This window comes from Anser anser (genome assembly GCF_964211835.1).
Source record: "Anser anser genome assembly, chromosome: 4".
Classification (NCBI taxonomy): Eukaryota; Metazoa; Chordata; class Aves; order Anseriformes; family Anatidae; genus Anser; species Anser anser.
Genome location: NC_139724.1, coordinates 1,646,301 through 1,669,906, shown reverse-complemented (window position 1 = coordinate 1,669,906; position 23,606 = coordinate 1,646,301). Strand labels below are relative to the sequence as shown.

Below are 23,606 nucleotides of genomic sequence, written 5' to 3'. Positions count from 1 at the left end.
CCCTTTCCCTCCTACCACATTAGAAATAGCATAGCATAACATCCTGAGATGACCAGAGCTGTCAGTTACTGGGTTTAGAAAGCAAAAAGTCTAGAACTGACTGTAATGAGTGAAATACTTGTTCTCATGACCAGTACAACACAAGGTAAATGACAAAGTTATCACAACTGCACTCTCCCCTCCTCTATTTTGAGCCTCATCCACTGCATTCACTTCACTCACATGAAAAATTGAGTCCTCCAGAAATTGCATCTATTATGTAGTAGAAATTAAAATGACAGAGAACATCAGAAATTAAGTACTGTGATAACTGTTCCCAGCTATTTTTTCCACATTGGAGCAGCACAAATGGGGCAGAAATTCACCATACGAGTCACACTTTATTAGCTTTAATTATTCAACACTAAGAGGAGTATTTTCATCAGGAGATTTGGAGAACACATTTCCCCCATACAGCCATTTTTCATGAAGGGGGTAATTTAAGATGTAGCTTTTTATTCAGCATATCCAATTGGCTAACTTAAACTATGCAAATGGGTGAGATTTTAAACACTCCACAAGAAAAGGAAGAAAGTAGCTGCTCTGTATTCTGCAAGGGACCTAACTCTGCCCATCCAGACAACATCAGGAAAACAACCCCTCGTGAAAGGCGTCACAATTTCTGTGCAGCATGGGCACTGCCAGGAGCCAGCCACTCCAACAGCAGTGACTGTGAACATGTACAACGCTGCACTGAAGGTGCCTACAAAACAATCAGGCCTCGGAGAAGCGACTTGCAGCCTGATGCCCAGAACAGACTGAGTGCCAAACACTGGGGGGTTTGGTCACAGATTTTGGCTGGGTGCTCCAGTGTTGCCTTAGTCTGGCTGTGTAAGTGCTTGTTGTTCATGGATCTGGTTCAATACATATCATTTAAGAGTTAACAACAGTTTCCCAGATTTTCCACTGAATTGAACTGAAAGAGAACTTCCATAATCTTCCATAATAACTTACAAATTAAATTGTACCCATGCCAATAACCACTGACTGGAAAAGATAAACAAAATAAAGATTTAAGCTCTAAACCAATTTTAAGTTCCAAAGGTTCTGTGGAAGACAATAAAATTAAAAACGAAGGAAAAAAAAAAAAAGGAAAAACTATAAAATGGAGAGATTTTAATCTGGATGGGCAGGAGCCAACAGGAAGCATATGTTACTACTGTGGTCATTTTTGCCCCATCTGCAGAAACATAATGGTGGGAATTGGTTCTGTGAAAACACAGGGTAGGAGACATCCAGGAAAGCTTTTAATGGACTTCCAAGTAATCTGGAAATGCAAGTTGACTTTTTGCTTCTTAATTGGAGACCTGGACACTCCTCATTGAATACTTTTGGCTTAGACATTCCTACCCTGATGCAGATTTTCCTGATGTTTGATTAACTGTCACTATAAAAATTATTTTCTTCATGCTCTGCTATCTGTATTCTCAGTAGCCTATCCCTGATATAGCTCCAAATACAAATTGTTGTGAGTCAGATTCTTCTTTGAATTGTTTTGATTTTTGATGAAGAAAAATCACTTTTCTTTCCTGGAGAGCTTCAGAGACTACCACCTTAGATTTCAGCTTACTTCTTCCCCTATAAGTTACATGTGGTATTTTACTTTTACTAGGAAAAAATAATTAGCTTAAAATGTTTTTTAAGAGTATAACTAATATATATATGTATTTAAAATACATTAAGAGTAGAATATCTACATATAAGAATACACCATCCTAGAAAAATTATCAGATAGTTTAACACTGCTATGTGGGAATTAAGTTAAAATTCCATACAGCCAGTTTTTACAAAATGTTTGGTAGCCGAAATTTAGTAGCCCAGTTGCTTAGTGCTCCAACAAGCCTGTGGTTATTTGTCTCTTTCTGAATTAAAAAAAAAAAAAAAATGTAGCAATGCAGTTAACAGAGGTACTTCTACCAAAGCATGTTTGCAAAGTGCTTGCCTGCTCCCCTGCTCCCTTCTGCAAGTAGTTGTGATGAGAATCAGTTAAAGAAAAAAAAAATCAGAAGTTCAGGGAAAATCAATCATACTATCAAGCAAATGTTAATGGGTAATGAAAAGTTTTTCCTAATTTAGTCCATATCTACCTCATCCAAATACTCAAATTCAGAGATTTAGTAACTGTACCCTCCAAACAATACCATGAAGTAATTCTACTTTATTGCCCAATAACACCTAATCCACAAGGTTCATTATAATAGATATTTTCATTACACCATTGTGGAAAAAAGGCACTCTGAGTGACTTTGTGGACTAACAGGCAGCAATCAAAAAGTAAAATCTAGTCTTTTGCCCATCATGCCTCATAGCGGGACTCTGTGAATACAAATCCTCACCAATTTGGAATTTAAAGTAGTCCAAAATTCAAACCCTGTAGAAACATTTGGAACTGTACTAAAACTTTTTTCAATTGAGTTTTGCCTCTACTTCTACAGTAAAATGAAACCAACGTATTTAAACTAAGTGGCACCAACTGGCTTACTGTAATAGAGGAAAGAAATACTATTGTAGCAGACAAAAAGAAGACATGACTCTTCAGGTTATGCTTGAAAAAGGACTTCAGTAGAATTGCATCTACTTAAGTTTGCACCATTATGTTTTTTTCCAAAGTATATTATAATCCATTCCAGACCAATGTAAAACTGCTGAAAATCTCAGAACATTTTGTTCTTGACACTGCACTGAAGCCTCTTGTAATCATTATGATCAAACTCATCTGCATTAACAGTATCTGCATCAGATCTTTGCCTTATACCACTGAAAGATCTAAAGAATCTAAAGATACTGTTTTTTCCTCTGTATGATGTAAATTCAGTCTTACCCAACCTAGTAGAAATATCTAATGATTTTTCACCTTTCTTAGTGAAATGTGAAAAAAAATCTTTATTTTCTCTGCAGTGCCTACCATGGCTTTACTTTGCATTGCAATCACTCATATTCAATCTCCATCTATTATGTCTGAGATAGATTTGGTATGTAAAACCCAATTTGTGTACCTACTAAAATGCCATGCTGAACTAAATACAGAAGGGGTTGTGGAATGACCACCCCAAAAGCAGACAGAGGAAGACAGAGACAGCAAAATATTAGGACAGTGAAATAGTCTAGAACATTTTGGTAGCATAAATCATATAGACCTGGAAAAACAAACTGGAAAAAATAAACTCCAGGAAGCTATCTTCCAATCAGTGGTACACACAGAGTAAGTAGCATACAGTCCTAGGGCTCAAGTAAGTCAGACTCTGCCCTTCCATAGGTTTGAACAGAATGATAAGTCAAAATAATTTTCCAAGTTACCTCACCTCACTTGAGCCTCAGTCTTTGAAACACTGATGTCTTAATTCAGCATCACACAGTATCTCAACTATCTACTTGAGTCACACTGGGCTCAGAAACTTCACAGGCACGGGACAGAAACTCCCAGTTATAGAACACCCCTTCCTTTCATGAGGTCTAGTTTTCTTCCCTGCTACTGCCTTGTCTTAATGTCCATTTGTATTGATGGAGTACATTCTTATTCCATGCTAGCTAGATGTCCAGACTTTATCTGTTCACCACAACAGCTGCCAGTGAAGTATCTGAGGCTGAAGAAATGGCCAAAGACTGTCAAACTTATTTCAACGACATTAGTGACCACCTGAAGTCTCTTACTACTTGTTAAGGGGCAGGTTAGTGAAGATTTTGCCCAGTACATCACTGGTAGAAAAAAATGGATTAATGAGACAAAAAGGTGATTAACTGCATCATTTGGGAAATACAAGAGCAGAGAAACATGCCGGCTGCTCTACTTTAAAAAACAATGCTGCTTTTAAGACAAATATATGAAGGAGTTTTTGACTCTGCATAACCTGAGTCTCCTGTAGCCCAAGTAATCACACCTGAAACCATGCAGATCTATTAGCATTTTGTGAGTCTATCACTTCCATAGTGATACAGCTTTTGTAAGAATACAAAAATATAATAATCACTACTTGTGTTGATTTCTGTTTTCTTTGTTGTATAAATTATCCAGTGTTATATAATTGCCTTCTAATCAATACAGGAATCAACTAATTTATCCAAGCAAATCCCATTATATATAAAGAATCTGCTTGCATTCTCATAGATTTATTGTGGGGTTATTGAGAGCATTTTATTTTTTCCTCATCTGAAGTTCTGAGTATCAGGCAAGTTATTATAAAAGTTCAGAAGAGGTGAAAATACAAAGCACCTAAGATTTTTAGGTCAACAAAAATAACAAGCAAGAGCAAAACAAGATTTTCAAAAATGCATTATTTTCTTCCTAACACAACTGAGAAGCTTGACTGCTTGACCCATAATAAAAATGTAGTATAGTCATAGTGAGAAGAGATTCTTTCACTTCCTGAAACAAAGAACATTATAATCTCTACTTTTCAGACCAGTACGTGCAGCTGTTGTTTCCTTGAGAGTAGTTTCAGATTGTTTCTTCTCATTACTAAAAATGTCTGACATAGTACTAAAACTCTCAGATTTTCTACTTTGAATATTTCTTTTTAATTCAATTTATGAAATTCTCTTTAGCAAACCACCTCAAAGAAAGATCACTGTATAAATAAAATGTGTGATGTGACAGTTCTAACATGTGTCTTAACTAACGGAGTTAAATCTAACTTAATTGCCCAGTAAAAAAATGGGAGAATGTTTACAGAATCATTACTTTATGTATTTTTGATCTGTATGAAGCAATTGCTTCCAAACTTGCAGTCATGGCAAAAGTCGTAAGTATAATCAAAGCTGAACTTGTTGTGGGGGATCACAATGACAGCCTTTTTAAAACAAGAGAATAAATGTACTTCTTGAATGTTGGGAAACTATTGTTTTTCACGTGATCAGTTTTACTGAAACAATCAAAAATTTAAAATTCTTCCACAAAACAGAAAATACTTCTAAGAAAATTCTAGCCATCCAATAGCATCACTTCTTATGATCAGGTAACAGCACTGTGTAACTCTTCCAATTTGCTGATTTAGTTGGGGGTAGAGGAGCACATCTAAGGTTGTATCATTCTGAAAGGATATAGAATCACAGAATGGTTTGGGTTGGAAGGGACCTTAAAGATCACCTAGTTCCAGTTCCAACCTCCCTGCCATAAGCATGAACACCTCCCACTAGACCAGGTTGCTCAAAGCCCCATCCAACCTGATCTTTGAACACTTCCAGGGATGGGGCACCCACAGCTTCTCTGGGCAACCTGTGCCAGTGCCTCAACACCCTCAGAGTCAAGAATTTCTTCATGATATCTAATCTAAACCTACCCTCTTGTAGTTTAAAGGCACTGCCCCTTATCCTATCACTACTCTCCCTGACAAAGAGTCCCTCCCCAGCTTTTCAGTAGGCCCCCTTTAAGTATTGGGAAGTCGTTATACGGTCTCCCCCAGAGGCTTCTCTTCTCCAGGCTGAACAACCCCAGCTCCCCCAACCTGTCTTCACAGGAGTGGTGATCCAGCCCTCTGATCATCCTTGTGGCCCTCCTCTGGACTCACTCTGGGAGTACTAGGATAAGCCATAACTATCAGAAAAACATGGTAACTGTTTTACAGGTAAAGCTGGGATAGTAATACAAGCAGCCACAAATAAAAAGACAGAGCAAGTATGAATATCAGATTAAACCAACCCTCATCCTGCTCTTTGACCATATGAAAATCAGAAGGAACTTGTACTAACAGATGAGCATAGGTTGTTCAAATTTATTATTACATTTGCTTAAAAGGAATCCATTTAGTGTGTGTTATTTTAAGATACAGCCTGCAAACCAAACCCATTAAGTGTCTTTCACAATTTTGAGTAATTACCTATCCATCTACGTGCTACATATGTGCCCTATAATCAGAAAAAAATAGGGCTGAATATAACAATTTTTTTTTCTCACTCAACTGCTTGGGTTCCTTGTGCCAAACAGAAAAACTGAGGGAAGTATCAGAGTCCCTGTCCATTTCATGAAGGCACACAGCCACTGAGAAAACAGACTGTTTTAGCTCTCTCTGACACTTGCATCATCCAAAAGCATCTGACAAAATAGAGGTGTGCAGGGATATCCAAGCTACCTCATTTGATAGCAGAAGCACTACAACTACACTGGCACAGCATTCTGCTTGTTCTAGTACGCCCTGCTTTTCATGCCCTGTTTGGTTCAGAAATAGCTTAGTTATCCCCATGTGGCACTGCTTTATGATGCCATTTGTATTCTCTTCAACTCCCTTTAGAGGCTTTCATTGAATCAGCTAATTCATTCCTGTGATCACAACTACATTCTTTTCTCTGGTGACTCACAGACCTACAACCAGCTCTGACACATTTTCTTATATTCAATTCAGGATATCAGCATCTTTTTCTGACATCTCTCCAGGGATATGTCTACAAAAGGGAAATTTCAAAGGGGTCTACATGCTCAGTGAGTTGCAATGGAAAATCAGTACCTCCCTGCATCAGAATTAAAGATGCGAAACTCAAAACAGTTCTGACTCATCTGTTTTCTGAAAGTTAACATCCAGTAATTCACTAATTGTGAGAACACACTCAAAAGGCTGCACTGGACTTGGGAAGATCATCCTTATAAAAGTACGTGTAAGTACTAGGCTGTCATGGAGCTAACTCTGAAACAGCACTGATTAGAATATCTGATCTGATATTGACCAAATTAACTACTTTTTTTTCTGTTGAAAGCCAAGTCTGTATTTCAATTTAAAGTAATTTAATAAGAAAAACTACAGGAGAATAACATTGAATTCACTTTATGTTGTTCCTTTTAGGGGACTTTCCCTTTCAAATTTAAAATCCCAAAGCTTAACATGGAAATGTAAAAATAATCTTTCTTTTTTTGCCCCCTAGTCATGGGTTTAAGACCCATTGATTAACTTACCAACATCAGTAACTAATACACATGCACAAGATTGCTATCTAGCTTATTAAAATACAGAGGTTCATAGGTTAGGAATCTTAATTTGAAACAACACAACAGGGAAGTCTTGGTATAGCTGGTCTATCTGCATTTCCATATCAATGGTGCTTAAGATAGATAGGAAAAAAAGGCCTAATTTTTAATCCTATGTAAACATATTTTTTTTTACAGCAATAGTTTAAGTATTTTGTTAGTGTTGTTCATGAAAATACATAAGTGTTTAAGTGCTATCATATGTTAAGCTGTACAACAATTATGCAGAGACAGCAGAAATTTTGCTAACAATTATACTTTCTCTTTAAAGTAAATGACTTAAACTGGTGTGTCTCATATATTAATACCTATCATGGATGTTTTTCTAACTCAAGTGGTAAAGGTGATATCAATCAAGTTATAGCTTTTCATGAGATTAAGCCTTTGCATGAATATTAATCCTTTTATTCTGTCTACAGCTGTGAAGAACTTCACAATATGAGCCATTTTCTATTTTATATTTTAGGAGTGCAAACTGCTTATGGTGCATTTTTATAATGAAATGTGCACTGGGCCCATTAATGTGATTATTTAGAGGCTTTTTTTTTTGTACATCACTTAAATATTAGCTTCCGTTTTTGAGTCACTTATTAAAATCTGTTTTCAAAGAGAAAAATAATTAATAGCAGCATCTGTTTTCATAGCAATAACAGTAAATTTTACATAGGAAGTATACTTTATTATGTTGTTGAAATTTGAATGACTGCAGTGAACAATGATGCACATTAGGTAGTATGTATATATATATATATTACCATATATATATATGTATATATATTACCATTTCATTAAATCAGTTGTTTTTTGAAGCAAATACCATTCAGAAAAAATTAACAGCTTTCCCAAATTGTTTGAGTATAATTGCTCAGAAAACCTCCAGCATTATCCTGAACTATATAAGACGACCTATGTTTTGGTACTGTCATGTCAGCAAAGCAGCTAATGGTCAATTAACTGCATCATTCCATTGTTTCAGGACTATGGTAAATCTTTATTAACTGAGAAAAACTAATCTCACAGTATGGGTACCATCACTACAAAACAGACCCCAGATCTTCTGCTCATTTTCTGCTGTTTATAACCTCATATTTCCTGTAGAGCTCTCACAGTATACAGTAAGCAATTTGCAAAAAGTACACTAGTTCAAAAAGAAATACTATTTAGGAATATGCTTGATTATCAGTTATTTTGCTGAATGGTAATTAGCTGACTACAAAAACCATGAATCTTAAAAACAATGTTTCTCACTGCACTGAAATCCTATAAAATCTAAAAATTGCTTTTATACCAACTTTGCTATCTATGTCTCTTCTGTGTCACATAATAACTGGTTTCTGCTGTATAGTAACTGAAGGAATGACAATCATAATTTCAGACAAGTATACTGATTACCATGGGGCTGTACATCTGTTGGGAGTCAAAGTTTTCTCGCTGCAGAGAACAGTAAATACCAGCTGTGCTTCCAGTTACATGTGCCTGCTAAGGGAAGGTGGGATTTTTCTCGTTCTTGAAGACTACTCCTTTAGGAGAAACAAGAAAGAAAAATGACTATGACTGTGACAGTAAGCCTACCAAACTGGAATACATTCAATGTAAGGACAAATACCTATCAAAAAAAAAAAAGTGCTTTTGCTTCCCCCACACCCACTCTCTTCCAAGAGAGATGTGGTGGGCCAACCTTGACAAGTTGCCAGACACCCACACAGCCAATCTCTCACTCTCCCTCCTCAAAAAGATGGCGGGGACAAAATGCAATGAAAAAGCTCAAGGGTCAAGATAACGACAAGGAAATCACTTATAAATTACCATCAAGATCGAAACACTTGGGGATGGTGAGAAACAAAGACAAAAACTAAAATACCAGCGGGCTGCACTTGGGGGATGCAGTGAGTCCATAAGTGTTACTCTGTCATTTCTTCCTCCTCACATTTTTCCCCTGCTCCAGCATGGGTCCTCTCCACAGGCTGCAGCTCCTGTCAGGAGACAGCCTCTGTAGGCTCCTCCACAGGATGCAGTTCCAGCAGGTAATATCCACCTGCTCTTGCACGAGGTCCTCCATGGGCTACAGCATGGATATCTGCTCCACCATGGTCCCTGCCAAGGGCTGCACGGTAATACTTGCTTCACCATGGTCTCTTCCACAGACTACAGGAGAAAATCTGCTCAGGTGCCTGGAACACTTCCTCTCCCTTCTCTGACAGCCTTTCTGATACAAAACCCCACAAAGTGAGTCCTAGCACAGCTATCTTCTCAGTTTCCTTCACATGGTATACTAATGTGAGTACTAATTTTGTTTTTTTGCAATGCTCTTATCTTCTGAGTCTTTCAGAAAACACAGGCTGATGGACCTTGATGGTTTGGGAAAGGGGACAAAAATCTCCAGAACTGAACATCTAACTCTGTCCAGCTTAACTGTTAGATAAATCAAAGGATTTTGCTGAACCCTGACCACAAAAAGTATGGAACAGTCTTGTGCCCATGTGATCATGTCTGATTATGGAGAGGATTTCATATACTTGTTAAAGGTATGGCCTTTTATTCAACCCATGTCACTCATACCTCATCCTTGAAAGAGTATGTAACCTTAAGCTCAAGTTTAGTTCCTCAAATCTGCAAGACCAAGACAATGTTGGAGTGGCAGGAGAAATAATGTACTAATTACTTAGGCATGTAATTCCTACAAGACTCTTCTGCAAAGTAGCTCACTACCTGGAAAGCTGTCCAAAAGTTCAGCAAAACTATATTAAAAAATAAAGCTACGAAGCAGCCAATTTCTGTCAATTACTCTAAGTAGTCTACTTCAAGGCAAGATTTATGATAAAAAAAATCTGGATAAATTAAAGAGAAAAAAATTGTAATGTGACAAAAATGTCATTGCTCCATTCCTGTCTATCTTAATATTTTCTCAGCAAGCTCTTACCTGTCTGAATAATTAAATTACTAGTGATTTTACAGGTTCAGAACCCAACTACTCTGTTTTCAGGTGTCAATCACTTTTCAAAGAACTCCATTCATGGCTGAAAAAAACACGAATGATGACATACCCTTGATAGTGCTGGCAATGACAGCAGCTCGTTTACAGTCTTTCAGACAACAAGAACAGGTTGTTTTCTCCACTTTAAAATAAACAATACATAGCAGCAGTCTGAGTCTGGGCTGAGCTTATCTCTGTAGCTTGCCTAATACAATTATATGGTCCCCAGGAAAGGCAGTCACAATTTTGTTGCTAAAACACTGCACGCCGCAGTTACAATGAAGGCTTGGTATATATGTAGAGTAAAATATTCTTTTGAAAATATGAAACTAACAGTACACGACTAAGCTGGACCAGCTTAAAGACAGATACCTTGTCTAGGTGTACTTTTTCTTTCAAATAAGCTACTTCAGGAAATAAATAGCAACAGTACTATTGTAAAAAAAAAAAAAAATATATATATATATTATATAAAGCCCACAATTAATACTGTTTAAATGATGAGTTGTATCAGACAATTAGATGAACTTGTCTTCCTTGAGTTAGCAAGACGATGTTGAGAATCAGGGTTTACTGAATGTAGCTGTGAGCAACTCAGGATTACAAATCACATAACAGAAGAAGGAACACTTACATGTATTCAAATAGGAACAACCTTGTCAAAAATAAACATGTCTTGAAAAATATTTCTAGCCATCACAGAATTATTTTGGCCAGTCTTCTGCAGGGAGTAACATTGCACACATACAAAAAAGCAGTACTGCTTCTTAGATGACACTTTACAAAATTACATAAATGTTTATAAGCCATTCTTACAAGAATTCTTTGTAAATTACACACACTGAGTTCATGTCAAAAAAATGGCAATAACTACACTTTAGAGGAAGATCTATATTAAGATGGAAAAAAGGAGTCAAGAAATCTTGAATCTATGACTTTGTTTACGTGTAGGATGCAACTACCTTAGAGACATGTCAAAAATAAATAAATGAGAAAACTGCAGGGAATTTTGAAGACTACAATATTGTATTATAGTAAAATACTGTTGTCTTTAACTGTTACAATGATTCATGTTTCAGTTTCAGAGAAGAAAGAAGAAAGGGAATACAAAAGAATAAAACTTCAAATAAATGTAAAATTAAGATATTCAAAACATAATAGTAAGATTTCCATCTGCTACCATTATTTTTTTCCCTTCTGTGTATAATTATACGTGTCCATTTAAATACATTTTTCCCCCCCACAATATAACTTTATATTTTTGAAATTTCTTCTGGTCCATTACTTTTTGGGCCATTTTGTTTTTTAGTAGAAAAAACACCTTAACAATACATACACTGATTTTTTTTTCATTTAATGGAATATTAACCTACTACGTCTAGTAAAAAGTAATGAAAGTCAGATTTAGCCAAAACAACTCCGTACTTCTAAATATTGTATGATAATACTAATAACATGCTCTGAAACTGTAAAAGAAATACTAGAGTATGAAGTGCTTTCAGCAACTTATCTTTAATGTTTCCGCCATTTCTTCACCCTTCATAACTTTACATCCCCATGTTTTCTCAAAGACAAGGAGTAGACTGCAACAGACCTGCTGCTCACAGATACCCGAAAAATGTTACCCAAATATCCTTAGAGATATCTCACTTCTCAATTTTTAGTAGTTCAGATGACTTGTAGAATAGAATTCTGTTATATATCTTGTCCAAATTTATATACACACACACTTCCAATGTTTACAGGGTACATTCTTTACTTCAGAAAAACAGGCATAGCAATTGCATAAAATTGGCTTCACTGCTGAGAGCTTTCTCTGTATGAGAATTTGCAACTATATTTAATAAAGATTTTCATTACTGACTACTGGTCATACTGTCTAATCTTCTTAAACATAGGAACAGAACACATTTGTGTTTCCTACATATAAATTAATAAGTTTAGCAATAGGTTGCCCAGGTGGAAAATACAGTTATCTTTCTGCTTCACTAAGCTCTCAGCTTCATGTATCTCAGTATTTAATATGCAGTCCTCAAATTGTTTTGGATTAAAAATGACAGAAATTGTAATTAGAATCTGCTTGAAATCACCGATAAGGTTTTATTTTTCTGTTTCTTCTGTGAAGTGACACAATCCTACATACCTTTTTTCAGATTTCACCTTTCTGTTTTTAGAGATGAAAACTACTGGAAGTCTTCTATTTTAACCAAGATTTGCACTGCATTCTGCATTTGTTAATCTTTAACTGTAAGATTAAATGAACATTTTTGCCTGAAAATAGTATTTCCCCAAAACACAAATCCTGAATAAGATAACACGATGATATAAAGTGCATTTTAATGCAACTTAATTATTTTTATAAACATATTGACAAGCTGTTATATCACCTGAAGCATTTCCTCAGAAAAGAAAATATACAAATATTTCACATGAATTTTCCATATAATGTAACATAAATTTAAGTTAAAATTTCAGCAAACATTCAGAATCAGTGTGTGTCCACAATGTAAACATGGTAGAAGAAAACCACTGAGAAGACTCAGATCTCTGATCTATAAAAAAGCAAAAATTTCTTTCAACATCCTAGAGGATGCACAAGCCTTGCTGCATTGGTAGTCCACAGTTCAGTAGTTCTCACTACTGTACTGTTTACCTTTTTTTACACTTCAAAAAAAAACTTATCAAGTAGCATGACCTCATAGTGTCAGCCACAGGAAAATACATTCCTTATATGTAAGTGAAAAGTTGCATCAGGAGAAATGCGACTACATTTTTAGTTTATGAACTCCAAAGAAACTTACACTGAGAATTCCTAAATCTAGGACATTAGAATTTTCATTGCTTTTGAATTACATACATATACATACAGCAAATGATAGCACCATATGGAGGTATTTAAAGTTATTCCTAATGGACCTGTAAATACATACATTTAAGACTGTATAAACTCAAAAAGTGACATAGCTGTATTAGCCTATGGTGGAATGACAGTGACTCAGATTAAAATTTTCTTTCAAACTGTTGATAAAACAATGATGAAAACATAGAAGAAATCTCTCTAACAGGACAGTCCTCACAATCTGTGTATTGATTTCCTTCACTCTAGCTCTTTTTTTAAGTATTAATTGGTGCCAAAAGTCTTCCTAATTCAGACAAAAAACCATAGAGTTGCCTCCATTAGCTCACTCAAAATTTAAGCATTTATTATAAACTAAATAGAAATCAACAGATCAGTAGGAGCACTGCAAACATGCACGAAAGCCTTCAAATGCCTACACTGGGCTCAAAACATACATATAATTAGAAACCTATAACTCAGTATGACAAATGTAAGTCACCAGCATTTATATTCAGGTTCAGAGTCCTCTATCACAATTGTCCAAAATAATTAAAATCACCATGCAAGACTGTTCATAAGAGAATGACACTATTTCTAATACTCTAATATTAGTATTTAGCAAAGCACTGAATGTGAAACCAAATTATTTTACTTGTATATGTATCCAAAATAAACCATTTCAATATTTCTTTTTGCCTACCCTACCCATTACATGCAATATATCAACATACCATACATTTAAAGAGAGGGAAGAAAAAAAGAAAAAAAGAAAATGAAGAGAGCTGTGATACAGTTGCTTAAATATAAGGTAATTTTCTTTTAGGTTAGATGTCACACTATATAAGGCAATAATGTTAGGAATTAACTTGCTCTGCAGTGTATTTCAAATTCCTCTCACTTTATGACAAATGGAATTACAAAATATCCACAAGACATGACTTTTAACTGCAGTTTCCATGTTTCTTTGCCTTTATCCTAGGCTACGTTCCTCTGCAGACACCACTGCATATAATTCTTTCACAGACCGACAAACATGGATCTAAAATTGTTGGGATTTCAAGGCTCAGAAGGCCCAGTGTGTAGGATAATTTCTCTTGGTAAGGTACTTTTTCATGCTATGCTGGTAATGTTGGTAATATGCTCTAAAACAGGTCCTGAGGCACCAGCTGGCTCTGAAGGCAAAAATTCCGGTAGTCAGTACTGGCACCTCTATTAGTAAGAGAACGATGAGGTTACAGATCACATAAATGGATAATAAAGGGAAATATTTTTTTAAATGTTACCAAATAGTCATAATTCAAAATTGAATGATGAAAAAGAATTAAAGTTACATTTTACCATTACGTAAAAAGATAGATTATGTCTATAATACAGAACATACTAACTTGCCTGAGTAACTAGAAGCTGAAAAAAAAAGTTATTTTTTTTATACCCTTCCTGTCTTCAGGATTTTGTAGGTGATTGCCTTTTACAACGAATTTGTGTTCTAAGAAAGTGTTGGTTAGATCCCATTTGGACTCTTTTAGTGCTGCTCAACTGACAGGTGAAGGGGCAACACTAAGTAACAGCACTACAAACCTGTAAAATATGCAAGGGAAAGCAAAACTTTTCTCCATTTATTTTTTTCTGTCTGGAGAGCCACATAACTCACATAACTAAGGTAGAATATTTAAAATACACTGTTAATTAGATAGCAATTAATTTATATGGATATTTTAGTGATTAATTATGGAGCCTCATAAATATTTATATATGAGGCTTTACATGTTACTGAATTTTTTACCAGCCAAATCTGGTACACAACAATTCTAATTAGAAACAGCATGCCTCTCTCTTTCTTCGTAAGAAGATAACTATCAGAAAAGACAAAGCCTCAAAAATGCACTCATCATAAGGAAAAAAAATAGAATTTAAAGCCTATAAAGAGATGTATACAATCAGGATTATTTCTGACAAAACTCATGGACAAAACTCATTCCATTCATGAATGTGACAAGCATGATTAAAGCTTTGAATTTTTCACTGCAACAACTATGCAAAGGAAAAAGGGCTATGTGAAGAATTACACCATAGAGTTTTTGTAATACTTTCAGTAAAGAATGACTGTTATGCCATGAGATGTATAAATCAATGCCGGCTCTCAGTTTAACTCCAGGATTCTCTACACAGAAACATTTCAGTACTCTATGGTTCTATTAAACACACTATTTATTTTTGTCTTCTTATTGTTGTGACACACAGCAGATGCCATGTAGGGAGTCGACATGGCAGGGGAGTTTTTAAATTTCTTCTAGAGATATTTAATTACTACCTATATGAACCTATGTAAAGTGAACACATTGCATCCTACTACATTTACCAATGCAGAGCAAAAGAGAAAAAAATAAAAATAAAGTTGACTACTTCTAAACAGAAGGCATAAAATTATATTCCCACTTGTGTGAAAGATTAACAGAGTATTTTATTTTTTTTATTCCTGTGGCACCTTCGATTCCTCTTCTTCCATTGAATATAAAGCAAAGATTCATGACAGATTAGGAACAAACAGCCTTACAGAGAACTTACTAGAGTTGATACTCCTTCAGCTGATGTGAAATTGACTGCAAATACAGATGTATTCGTTGTGCCATTTTGGTGAAATATCACATTATTTCGGTGAGCAGTATCTGAAGAAAACAGCTCAAGAACCATCCAAATCTTTACCAACACTTTTTACAGGCAGTTTCATCTATACCCTTACAAAGGAGTCTCATCTCTACAGTTCTCAATATAACTTTAAGGAGCAAATAAATTTTTAACCCTTTTCTCCACTCATACTATAGGACATCGGGATTTTTATCCAGTTCCTTGAATCATTCTGACCCCATTTTCTGCTCCAACAACAGATACAATACACATATCAACAGGAAAAGTAGCTAATGGTTCCATAAAAGCATTATCCTCAAGGTATCTGATTTGGAGAACTTTTGCAGTAGCAAATGAACATGCAAAATATCACTCCCCTAGTATGGGTTCTCACTATATACACCTGCATAAACTCAGTATCTTTCACAGGGACACCACATACAGGTAACAGCATGAACAGGTACACCTTGAGTCCCTCTACCAGCTCCTCTGGTTCTTTACCATTTAGATTCTTGACACACGTGCAATGAAATCTCAGTGAAAGAGCTTTATGAAAAACATCCTCACAAAGTGTTAATTCTGCCTGCTTTGACCAGGTGGAGATTCTGGTCTCGTTTCCTCCAGTGGGCTGCATTGACTTTCTTGCCATCCTCTCTTCTAGTGTCTCACATAAGACTCCAGAAGGCAAATGTTGTTCCTCCTTGTGCTATTGTCTGTTTCTAGCTCCACAATGAAATCTCCCAAGAGTGAAAGAGATGCTTCCAGGTGTAACAACTAGAATAGGGTGCAGGAAGGACACTATATACAGCTTCAACGATTGGCACTGATACAACTGCCATTGTGCCCACATTACATTTCAGCAACTGATGAGAGATCTGGCTTATCTATGTCCATTTTCATGCAGAAGAAAACTTTGAAAGTAGTCATATACAGCAGCAAAATCTCTTGAAAGATAGATAAAGCTAGGCAAATGTGCAGTAAGATGAACATTTTAAAAAGTGAAGGTATTGACACTGCTGCAAATTTGCTCTTTGCCTTAGTTTAATTAGAATTGCAAAAATTTGATAATGGAATATTTTTAAATAAAACAAAAAATAATTTCAGGGAAGTGTCACAATAGTTTCACATCTGTTTTTTTCTCTTCTGGATTTAAAACACACACAACCCTTCTCACACTAACGTGAATCATTTATGATTCAGAAGGCACTGTGCTACCACCTTTCTGAAACTACGGTATCATTTGAACATTTTAACCTTGAAACTGTTTTCAGCCCAAGAATTCTTAAAGTGAAAAAAAACCAGAAATGCTTTCTCCATTTACTTTCTACAATGACATTTAAAATCTTCTTTTAACACCATAAAGTCTTCCATGACTAGTATTTATTTACCACGCAAACCATGCACATCAGTATAGGAATACTATCCCATGCACTGCTATAGGGATACTATTAGTTGCTACAAAGTGCATCTTCCAAAGTATCTAAAAATTATATGTAAACAGTTCTGCAAGAGGTCAGCAACAAGTCAAGTATTCTGAGTGTGAATTTGATTTTGAAGTTTGTTGTGCCAAGAATTTCTGAGAAGCAAGAAATACATCCTGCAATGGCCTGCAGCTCTAGGGTTTGGTAACAAAAGCAGCCAACTCTTCAGAATGAACATCATTCTCCTAAATGAGAAGAAAACAAAACCTGAAATAACAGAAAGGGCACTTTTTTTTTTTTTTTAAATTACTGATAGTAGCAACCATCAAATCTGGTTAATTAAATTTTCCCTTTTTCTCCTGCTTTATATGCTTACTGCTACGATGTAATATTAGACACACTGTTTTACCATGGAAGGAATTCAGTAACATTTCTTTCATTAGCAGACTCATTCCATTGTACAGTACTCAAAAAAAGAAAAAAAAAGGTTACTTACTATTCCCAAACTGTGTTGATTTGTTCTGCACACCAGTGGTCAAAACACACAGAAGTATTGCTTTGTCAAATACATGTAGCAGGTGTGACAAAATCTTTCACCAAAACAAATGACACAAGAAACTTGAAGTTACTTTCAGCTGTTAGCAGTTTGAAACAATTGTCTACGTTCTGCTAACAATGACATTGCTTCTGTTTAAAAAAAAAGAAAAAAGTATCAGAGCTCTGAGTCAAAAATTCGGTACTAGTAGACAAAGAGTGACGCTAAGAGTAAGATAATAATTAACTCCGGACTAGGGAAGAGAATAGGAAGAAACAAAATAAATGTAAACAAGTCAGATTCAACAGAGAAAAATAAATCACTGATATTACAAGTCACACCAGTTTGTCTTTCCAAAAATTTTGGAATTTTCACTGAAAGCTAACGTTCAACTTCAGATTGCTGTTAACTGAAAGGTTGACTGAAGTCTTGGATTTTTGGTTTTCACTACTTTTTCATCATTTCTTTTTCTGGCAGGGAGAGAACAGAGAGGTCAGCACAATTTTCTAAAAGCAGGTAAATTAAGCCCTAATATCCAAGCATGCCATTTCCCTTGGATCTAAGCCAGGTGTACGTGCTTCAAAACAGAACCAGCTACAAAGGCAGTTCTTTAAAAGAAACCAACAAATACATAAGAAGTTGCTGATATTTTGCTATTTTCTTTGCTAAATTTTGCATCCCTGCCCTAAGAGTCAAGTGTGTCATGTGGTGTAGTACTACACCAGATGGTAACCTTACATAACTTAACGATCATCATTCTCTTTTGGTTCTTTCTAGCACAATTACTTTTGACTTTGGGTGGAGGCTTTGGAGGTAGAGGAGATCAATACAAACCATCATTTTCCCTTCACATCAACAACAGACTTAAGTACAGCTGAAAATGGGGCTGCTCTGCCTTTAAATCAGAGCTTTTTTCATACCAGAGCACCATGTTGTAAAGAGAATACCATCTGTATTCAGCTGCCTTTTTCATTTTCCTAGGTTGTAAGTTCCAAACTACTTTCTTGTCCTTAATGTAGACTAAAAAGGTGCAGTGCTCTCCTCTCAAACTGCTATTTCTAGAAGTGCATCAAAATAAACTCAGGTCAGCATCACAGCCATGTCCTCTCCTGCTTCTTCCTCAGTATTTTCTTTATGTACTTACTTTACTTTTGCTACCTTTCCACCCCATCATTTCCATCCCAGTATTACTTCCATTGCCTCTTTGCCCTTACTCATGTCTCTCTGCTATGCTATTTCTCTTCCAGTTTCCTTCCTCACAGGCAAACAACCTTGCTAAGGAGTGGAAGGTACAGCAAGCTACCGTCTCATTTTAATGTTCTTAAAATTTAATTTCATAAACTGAATGGAAAAAAATCAATCTGGTTTTAATTTTGTTTACTAGAATATTGAATGCATGCTTTAAATGGGAAACAGTAAATTCTTAGAAAATAAAGGACAAATTCTTCAGCTTATGTGAACTGGCAGAAACAGCAGACTGCTTTCTTATTGGTCACAAATGCACAAGATTGTTTCCAGTTTGCATTGACCTCAAAAGTATGTGGAACTTAAAAAATTTAAACATACAGGAAAAAAAAAAAAGTGACCAAAAATCAAGTACATTCAAATATTCAACAGAGGCAAAAGGAAAATTAAGTTTCCAAGCGTCACAAAAATGCATGAGAAACACTATCACAGGGTTTTAACAGTTTATCATATTTTTCTCTGCAAGCCAAGTAGCCTATTTTTACTCAACTCTTTTCTCCCTTGTTCATTCTTTCTGTGAAAGTTTTATTTCAACATCAAAATCATTTTCATCATCACTTTCAAATTCATTTGAAAACATGCTGCTAGATATTTTTTTTCCAACTATGTATCTACGATTTGGATTCATTCATGCTGCACTAAGCACTGCCACTAACAGTCATATGATTCCAGGAACTTAAAAGCAAAAACACACATATGTCCATTAAAAAATATAAATCATTGCCACCAACAAATATGTTCTGTAAGTTTCAGTGTCCTCATTATCTTTACATCTTCCTAAAAAGTTAATTTCTAGCACTATAGCAAAAAAAAAAAAAAAGAAAGAAAAAAAAAGACTCGTATTTCATGCAACTGTCATTTTCTTTCATAAATGCTACTGCAGGATCTATCACAGTCTCTAGGGGAATTTTATTTTAATCCTTAGTGGAGAAGATGTTTCTGAACAGCTAACTGAAACAATTCAGTGAAAATACAAGATTCGTAATTTCACCATAAGTAAGAAGTGGTTAAAAGATATAATTTTTTTTTTTTTAGAAGCAAAAACATTCATTTGCTGAAAAAAAGTAAAAAAGTTATCCAATAAAGAGAACCAAAAGAATATGCATATATGTAGACTAAAATGGCATTAATTAAAATATGTTTTTCTCATAAGGTGGTCTACAGCTCCATAAATTATGAGAAAAAGAATAACTTCATTAATTCAAAGACATTAAATGTAATTGACAAAAAACTAATGGAGAATAATTGTCTACAAAGCTCAGAGTAAAAGAATCAAGCCACAGATGACATCAGAAAGTTGACCTTTTTGTGATTTAATCAGTATTTGTTCAGATTCCTCAGAAAACAATATATATTGTTTTTCTTTTAATTATATATATGTATACATATGTATCTATATACAAATTACATATACATACATATATATATATATAAAATTTAAAATTTAAGAATAACCAGAAAATAAAAATTCTTGAGTGTCAGAATCTCCTGCCATGAAAAAGACAGGAATGATCCATCACCGTGCTGCTTAAATGTAATACTAAAACTCCCAAGGTCCTTCGAGAATACCAACTATGGCTTCTCTTCCCATATTCCATTCAAAACTACATCATCACTTTCTTAGTGACTTTAATTTTGAAAATAATGTAATATCTTCAGGAACATGACTGAAGCACAAATTCCATTCTGGGGATTTTCCTTCACTGTGGAACTTCTTTTCAGAATAGAAAAGGACAAACATTTTGCCACTCTGACAATGAAGATAACCATTAAAAAGGTACATTCACACAAGACTGGTTGACTGCTGTCAATAATAAAAAACACACACAAATCACACATAAATGTTTCTCAACCATGCTTTCTAAAGCACTGTTTGAATTAATATATAGGATGCTGCTGACGGAAGACTCTCCATACTACAAGCTGAACACCAAGTCATGAAAAGGAGGTGAATGCATGCCTGACCAAGAGAAAGGGAGTTATTACTGAACCAAAGAAATAACGTGTACAGTGCTAAGTAATGTGACAATTGTATCTACAAAGCAATGAGATAATGCTTGCAGTCAGTCAGAAGTGAACACGCTTTTAGGAACAGGAAAGAAAAATAAATTTTGTAAAAAGAATCAAGTCTGTCCAAATTCCTTAGAGGACTCTGAAAATAAATTTATTCATGGATGCTAGCATATATTACAAAGAAAAAGATTCTGTCTCATGAATGTAACTGAGCATACAGGAAGATGGAATCGTTCATGAGGTGAGCTGACAGTAAATAGACTAGAGTAAGTTCAAGGGAAATTAAATACACGCAACAGAGAGAGACCTTTCCAATTTAGCCTTGGCAAAAGAAGACAAGTATATTTTCTGCTTTAATTTCTTACCCCATGTACTTTTTTTTTTTAAATGAATTTCTGTTCTTATGTCATCTCTTCTAGATGTTTTAATAAATACTACTCATTTATCTTTAACTCATTTAAAAGTAATTACAACCAGATAGCTAAAAGCTGTGTTTCTTAAGGACATGCATGGCAAATTTATGAATTAGGTGAGTAAATTGCTACAGCTCCCAGAACATTTTAAGGGTATTGTGAAGGCAAAAAGATGTGCTTTCACAGGTGCTATGTAGACCAATATGACTCACTAGAAGGAAGTGAGTATGTGAAGGTTTTAAATTATTTTACTATCCAGAACTGAGGCACTTTTCCTACCAGTAATGTGTAATATTAAAGTGAAGTTTCAGATCTTAAGTTTTACATTAGAAACACTTGTAACTATCAGTCAGCAGTTTTAACCTCAAAAAAAAAAAATTTATCTGAAAAAATGGATCCCAAATCTTCTGACACAGGCTCTAAAACCAGACCATTAGGTTTGGTTGGTTGTTGGTTCTTTGTGGTTTTGTGATTTTTTTGTTTTGTTTTTGTATGGTTTGGGGTTTTTGTGTATCAAGCTCACATTTAGAGTTCAAAATAAGCAGAAATCACATGACAATCCTGGCCTGAAATTATCCTAGCACAAAGCCTTTTTCCGTCTTTCACACATATCACCTGCAAATTTCTAAAGTATACACAGACTTCAGAGTTTCCTATTTAAACACAAAAGTTTAAAAGTCAATAACACACTAAAAGCCAAATCCTCCTAGTAGTGTAATTACTAGAAATGTAACACTTGGCTGCAAACCTATACTTTTTTTTTTTTTCCCAGTAAACTGGAACACCGGAAATTCCACACAGATGTTTAAGAACATCTTTTCAGTGAGGGTAATAGAGCACTGGAACAGGCTGCCCAGAGAGGTTGTGGAGCCTCCTGCGCTGGAGATATCTAAGACCTGCCTGGAGGCTTTCCTGCTCAACCTACTGTAGGGAACCTGCTTTTAGCAGGGGGGTTGGACTTGATCTCCCAAGGTCCCTTCCAACCCCCATGATTCTGTGATTGCATGCTGCTGAGTGTTTTAAGTATATTGCAACACTCACTGCTGAACTACTCAGATTAACAGCAATCACCAGGTGCAAAACAATGTAATAGAAGAATAGTTCCAGCAAGATTGTGGAACTGTTCATAAAGGAAGTAATTAAAGCACTACTAAGGATATATTTTCATGTGAAAAGTATTTTAAAATTGCAAATGACGTGGGTGTTATAATTTTAAAATGCTGCAGGAGGTATCACAAACAGCTAAGGAGAACTGAAGTCACATAAGATCAAGCATGAGGGAGAAAAAACTCAAACTACAGTGCGCACATAGTTAGGCCATATGTCTTCGGCAGATAAAGGCAGAGTTCAGATAACAATTTATAAAGAATTTTCTGGATGCATTTGTCTGGTCTCTAAAACACTAAACTTCTTTATCTGGAGTTGGGAAAGTTTTCAAGAGTTAAAAAGACCTAATGCATAAGTAATTTATGATTATGAGTAGGAATTATGCTCCTTATAATGAGAATTACTGAAGCAGGAAACTGCTCAATATGTGTCTCTGTGAAAATAATGTACTGGATAAATCCAAGCCGCCCAAGAAACTGTGTGCATCAGCAGTGATTTGGCAGCATGCATGCCATTTGCTTCCTAGAGATCTATTTCAAATACATTATCACTTTCACTAGTTTTATTGCTTTTCTTACCTCTCTTTTGTAGTAACTGAATTCACATAGAAGATTCCAGATCATGCCAACCTAAAAAAATAAAAAAATAAAAATTAATTCCACAGATATATTCAAATCCCTAGCTAGACAAAGAAGACTTTTTTAGTTTAACACCTATGTGGGGAATGGTGTTCCTGCAAAAGGTCTGCATGAAACTAATTCCCAATGAAGTGGTTTTCCTGACTAGACTCAGTGCAATAAAAAAAAAGATAAAACTGAAATGCTGCAGAACTAGTACTTCATACTATCACAGAGTTAGTCCTATTTCTAGTAGTGCTGACAGATGAGTAAATTACCACCAGTTGCTTCTTAAGAAAAAGAAGTGTCGAATTCTTTTTTTCCAGTTTCACAGAGTATTCTAAAAATAAAGTGAAGGTTTTCTTTCTATTCATCTGCTGGCTCAAAAACAAGAGCCTGGAGCAGACACCATCTTGGTGTAAAACTAAATATATACCAACATTTTAAAATTGTTTAAATATCTAAAATTATCATTATCTAAATCATTATTCCATTAGTATTACACATCAGATTCTGACATTTCTTCAGCCACGTGCATGTAAAGAATTAAAAATGATTCTCACTCCCTAAAATAGAAAACTACGCACAAGATCTGTAATTAAATTTACATGAATAACCAAAACCACACTGACTTTAGCAGTGAACATGAGAAATTGTTGCTATTGTGTTAAATGAGATTAGCAAAACAGAAAGATTACCCATCTGAACTGGGTTTAAATTTTAAAAAAAAAAAAGCTGACATCAGTCTAGAATGCCTACGCTTTATACAGACATTGAAACTTCTCACCACCAACTTCTTACCAACCCAGACAAATCAGCCCTGTTT

At 35.2% G+C, this 23,606-nt stretch overlaps 1 protein-coding gene across 20 annotated transcripts in view; it reads right to left on the bottom strand.

Annotated features, from left to right (window-relative positions):
* The window catches only part of LOC310899691 (uncharacterized protein), a 67,129-nt gene that overhangs the window by 30,207 nt on the left and 13,316 nt on the right, over positions 1–23,606 (bottom strand). For 16 of the 20 annotated variants that reach the window (XR_014584523.1, XR_014584524.1, XR_014584525.1 and 13 more), the window contains one exon: positions 22,742–22,792. Coding sequence is in view for 7 of the 20 variants with exons in the window: in XM_083836423.1 (XP_083692549.1) it covers positions 22,742–22,792 (51 nt within the window). In the remaining 13 variants the exon portion in view is untranslated. Of the gene's footprint in view, positions 1–7,871; positions 8,512–15,068; positions 17,096–17,346; positions 17,441–22,741; positions 22,793–23,606 lie in introns of those variants that run through there. The other 4 variants (XR_014584530.1, XM_083836425.1, XM_083836420.1 and 1 more) reach the window with 3 other exon arrangements.